At 52.4% G+C, this 5,066-nt stretch overlaps 1 protein-coding gene across 1 annotated transcript; it reads right to left on the reverse strand.

The window, feature by feature from the left end:
• Positions 1-4,087: 4,087 nt before the first annotated feature.
• Positions 4,088-4,769, reverse strand: LOC124707182 (F-box protein PP2-B11-like). The gene is made up of 2 exons (XM_047238844.1): positions 4,460-4,769; positions 4,088-4,144 (listed from the first exon to the last, which is right to left on the reverse strand). Exons 1-2 carry the CDS (start codon positions 4,763-4,765, stop codon positions 4,088-4,090), a joined length of 363 nt encoding a protein of 120 aa, XP_047094800.1. The 5' UTR covers positions 4,766-4,769.
• Between the last annotated feature and the right edge of the window lie 297 nt (positions 4,770-5,066).

Here is a 5,066-nt window from a genome sequence, read left to right on the forward strand (position 1 = left end):
TAACCCTTATTAACGCGTGTTTGTCTAACTTGCCCCTACACGCTATGGCAGTCTGCCTGCTGGGTGAGGGCATCCATGGCACTTTGGACAAACATCGCTCGCGCTTCTTTTGGGAAGCCAATAGCGCGAAGCGCAAGTACCATTGGGTGCGTTGGTCGGCTATGTGCAAAACCGAAAAGCCTAGGGGGGCTTGGGATAGTCGATATGCGGCTCATGAACATCTACCTCCTTGTAAAATGGATTTGGAGGTCGTACGCTGGGGAGCAGGGCCTTTGGGCTGACATCATTTGGAACAAATACCTTAGAGATAAGGATTTACTGCTGGATACCCATCGATCTGGGTTGCAATTCTGGAATGCGATCCAGAAACTCAAACACCTATTCAGGCTTGGGGCCAAACATCTGGTGCAGAACGGCAAGGCGACTAGTTTTTGGCAGGACTAGTGGCAAGGGTCGGGGGCCTGTGCACTAGATACCCTGCTCTCTTCGCCATTGCGGAGGAGCCTGTGGCTTCGGTGGAGGTGACGTGTAGGGAAGGGAGCTGGCACATCCCCTTCCGATGCCAACTGGGAGTGGGGGAACGCATCGATTGGGCCAATCTTTCTAGAGAGGTCTCTATACCCCAGCTTTCCCCACAGCAGGACACCATGGTTTGGGCGTTTGAGCCTTCGGGAATGTTGTCGGTCCGATCCATTGTACCTTAAGCTTTTTCAAGGCACCCCTAGCAAATATTTCAGTGACCTTTGGTGGATTGCGGTCCCCATGAAGGTGCGGATCTTCCTTTGGCAGCTTGCCAAGAAGCGCCTCCCATCTAATGAGAACATTAGGAGGCGTAGGGGACCCACGATGGGCGCGTGTGCCCTATGTGGGGAGACGGAAGACCAGTTAGGGAACTTGGTCACACTTGGGATCAATCTTGCTTTGCGGATATTTTCCACCTCCTTCAGAACCAAGTGGGGCAAACTAGATGAGTTCTCTGGATCGCTTGTGCGGCGCTTCTTTAGACGCTTTGGAACCTTAGGAACAAGTTTACTATCGACGGGGTTTCCCGAACCAACCGGCTGACGGGTTGTACAAAATGACTGTCTATATGCAGGTGTGGAAGCCAGTGGCTAGGAGCCAAGATCGCGCAGCGGTGGAGGAGGCGATTACCCGAATTCGTTCTCTTCATGCGACTACCAGGGACCAAGACTAGGCGGTCTCTCTTGGGTCATGTATCTCCGGAGGTGTAATGTAGCGAGGTGTTGGGGCACTGGCTGCTGTGTGTGCTCTCATGTCTAGAGCATTGTGTTGTTTGTGTGTTTCGCTGGGCTGGACCACAGCTTTGTTTTTGTTTCATGTCGGTGACCGTGTGATTCAGAACTATGTCTACTCTAGTTGTGTTGGCTTTATTAATTTAAAGTCGGGCTCTGCTCGAGCCTTCATTCTTAAAAAAAAAAGAAACATTGTTCATGCATGCCTGGCGGTGCGATACGAAAACAGCACGGTAGGACATCCTATTTATCTCATGTAGCTGACTGCATATACTGAAAATAGCGAGAAAATAAGTTGGTTCTGAAATCTTGCAAATAGTCAATAGACTCGTGGTAATGATTGTAAGGATATAAAAAGTCATGGCCAAGTACCCCTCCATCATATCGACCGCAATTCAGGTTGTAGCCACGAGGCCTGCTCCGACATAGTAAAGATAATTGTCCTTATCAGCAATGTAAATCATTGTCTTCCTCCTTGGTCATGGATTATATATGGAGAAAACAAAGTTACCAATAGCAACCGTCAGGAGATGAAGATATATTTTACTTGCAATAGCTCAAACCAACATGTTCTACAATGAGGAAGGCTGCGACGACAAACGTCTTTCCCTCAACTAATTCTCAAGAGATTCATAGTAGTACTAATGTTGTTTTTGTAGAACGAAATGTACGATGGTTCTTAATTCTACAAGTTCATCATACTCACTGCTTAATTCTAATCTCGATGCCCCATAAAATAAGACCATGCTTCCACAATTTTATCCCCATTAGGCTGACAGACACATCGTCGTTGTAGCCTTCCTTATTGTAGAACTCGCCCAGCTCCACTTCCATCCAGCCGTCGGCCCTTCTACGGGGGAGCATGATGTCATCTGTGAGAGGTACTTCATGATGATCATACCCTGAAAAACTTGACTTCACTATGTATTCTCCGTCATTCCAAATCTCCATGTAGCTTTGGAGGGAAACTTGTTGCGTGAAATCGCTCCAAGCAACGCTGATCGATGCCTTCTGAAATGGAAAACCCAACAAGTTGAATCTATCGGCTGCTAGTTTGAACACCATGTAAGCGGCGTATGTCAAGTTTTGCGAAAGCATCATGCTATTAATCTTGCCACGGATTTCCAACCACCAAACCCCCCGGAGTTTAGCTGCTGACGAGAACCTATCATAGATGTAAAGGATAGTATCAACATAAAACATATACTAGGAGAGCAATTTAAGTTAAAAACATCCTCGAACACCGCGAACTTCAATTAACCCAAGACACCTATATATTGTCCTATTGAGACGACATGAACCTTTTGTTACTTTTGACCTCATCATAACCGAGGTTGATCCATCTCAAGTACTCCGGTGTGTCACCCCATGTAATATGCAGCGCCCTCGCTGAAAGCGTGTAGCACTTGGCGCCTGTAGCCTTGTCTAGCCGCATGCTCTGCACCACAAAAAGGTTGATCTGTCAATTAGGCTATTCCAATGTACCCTAAAAAAGCACTCACTAGTAGGAAAAAGTCTACTCGTGGATATTGTGCTGCACGTGGCGTACGGCCATACGCTACGGGTATCGCGTCACTGGTAGTACCTAACCAATCGGAACCCCCAGTGGGCATGTTGCGCATCGGAAACGAAAGCAGAACCGGAAATTCAAAATTTAAACACGGGAATTTTAAAAAATCATTCATTCAAAAATAATTTATATGGGGGAATAAGAAAACCTAACTAAACTACGGCGCCGACGCGCACTTGGCCGGCGGTGATGGCGCCGCCGCCTATTTGTCGTCCTCGTCCTCGGTGAGGTCGACAAGCGCTGGCAGCGTCCACGAGCCTTCGATGAGCGGTGGTGGCACCGGCGCCCTTGCCCGGTTGAGCCGCCAGCCTACCGATAGGGAGGCGTGGTTCTAGAGGATGGGGTCGGACTCGCACCACCGGGTGAAGATTGCTAGAGCATCTCTAGCAGATCCCCCATATTGGCCTGGAAACGCGACCGCGGGCCGATATGGGGGTTTCGGCCATTTTTTGGGCCAGAGGCCCGGAAAATGGATCCAGGCCGCAGTCCAAACCACCAAAATGCCCGCATATATAACGGTCATCGAGGCGGATGGGGGCTCCTCCACCTCTCTGCCGCCGTGAAATCGCCGCCCCTTCGGCGAGCAAGCCGCGTGTAGATCGAGCGTCCCCACCTCCCGCCAGTGACGATGGTGGCAGGGCACGGGCGCGGGGGAGGCCAGGTAGGCCGCGACGGATGCTCCACCGAGCGCGGTGGGAGCTCCACCGCTCCTTCTGCCGGCGAGAAGACGGAGGCGGAGAAGGTCAAGTCGGACGCGGCGCGCATCCGCGGTAGCTACCGCAACTACGGCGTCCCGGCGCCGCCTGCCTTCCCCAAGCGGTAGTCTGACCGCTACCACCGCAGCCGCGCTCCTCCCCTTCCGCGGCGTCATCATCGTCGAGCTCCCGCCAGCGCCCTTCGACGGCGTTGGTGGTGAAGATGGAGGAGGACGATGCCGTGCCGCGGCGGCTCCCGCAGCCACAGTTCGCGCCCGGGGACTACCTCGATGACACGCAGCTGGAAAGCCTCCTCCCGCAGCTCGGCGTGAACGTGGGGCTCGCCCCCGGCGACTTCGTCGAGGAGCGCGACCTTGACACCGTGGTCGGCCTCGTCGAGCGTTCGAGCGAGCGCGACGCGGACAAGCCGACGAATGGAAGCGCATCACCCAGGAGCATGGCCGCATCTTCGTCGACCTCGGCAGCGACACGGAGTGACGACGAAGCCCCGACGCGCCGCCGCCACGGCATAGGGCTCCTATGAGTATCCCGGAGCAGATTTTGCTGTTCTAGGTTGCCTTGGCGGCGGATTTCAACTCGAATGTAGCTAGTTCGGGTTCCTTTTGCTGGAGTGTAGTCAAATCTAGGGCCAATGTACGTATGAACTGTTCAAGTAAATTGCAAATTCAGTCTTCCACGCGTTTTTTTAAATTTACAGTTCTATATGTCGTATCTGAACTGCTAGCGTGTTCTTCGAATCCCAAATTCGCGTTTAAGTGCCTGAATACGCAGATTTAGGGTTTGGGTTTGGCGCTAGAGATGCTTTTATCTACTCAATTCATCCGCAGTCCTTCAGGTCTCCATGTCATACAATAGAGAGTACCTAAGAAAGAAAATTGGGTTCTTCGGTGATGCCGATCGATATGCGCAGAGATACGTACCACGAGTTTGCATGGGAGGAGGGACGGTTGGTCGGAGAGGCATCGGAAGAGCGCCTTCTTGGATGGCGGCTTGAAGGGGAGCTCACCATCGGCGAACTGCGGGAGGTCGCGGGGCAGAAAGCGGGACCAGACGGCGTCGGAGTCCGCCGCGGGGCGGAAGGTCCGGGAGACGGCGGCCGCGCGGCAGGCGTCGGGAGGCGATGTGAGGGAAATCACCGCCGCGAGGAGCTCCTCCGGCAGGCGCTCGATCGCGCAGGCGGCCGTCTCCAGGGATCCCTCTCTCGTTCGTACACTGGACTGCACCATTGGACTGATGGGAAACTGGGATGTTGCTTTGGGCTGAAAGTTGGGTGAAGAGCGTCTTATTTCAGAGGGGTTCGATGGAGGATTGCCAACTATGAATCGCGTACGCAACGCGTCATATTACTCTATAACTTACAAAAAAATTGTTTTTATAAAAGGGTCGCGCTGAGGATCCTCCGGAGGATCGGAACGCCCGAACCTCCGGGTCTAGCTTTCGACAATTGTCGTTGGGACACCACTCCCCCGCAATGGATGGCAGAAGAGAAAAAATCCCAATGATCTAAAACCGGAAAGCGCCATTTAT

Source organism: Lolium rigidum, chromosome 1 (assembly GCF_022539505.1).
Source record: "Lolium rigidum isolate FL_2022 chromosome 1, APGP_CSIRO_Lrig_0.1, whole genome shotgun sequence".
Lineage (NCBI taxonomy): Eukaryota > Viridiplantae > Streptophyta > Magnoliopsida > Poales > Poaceae > Lolium > Lolium rigidum.

Bases quoted from the DNA above. Each gene is read 5' to 3' on its own strand.
- LOC124707182 (XM_047238844.1), bottom strand. From the start codon at position 4,765: ATGGTGCAGTCCAGTGTACGAACGAGAGAGGGATCCCTGGAGACGGCC. The intron at 4,145-4,459 runs GTACGTATCTCT...ACTACACTCCAG, and splicing joins TCCTCCCATGCAAACTCGTG to CAAAAGGAACCCGAACTAGC.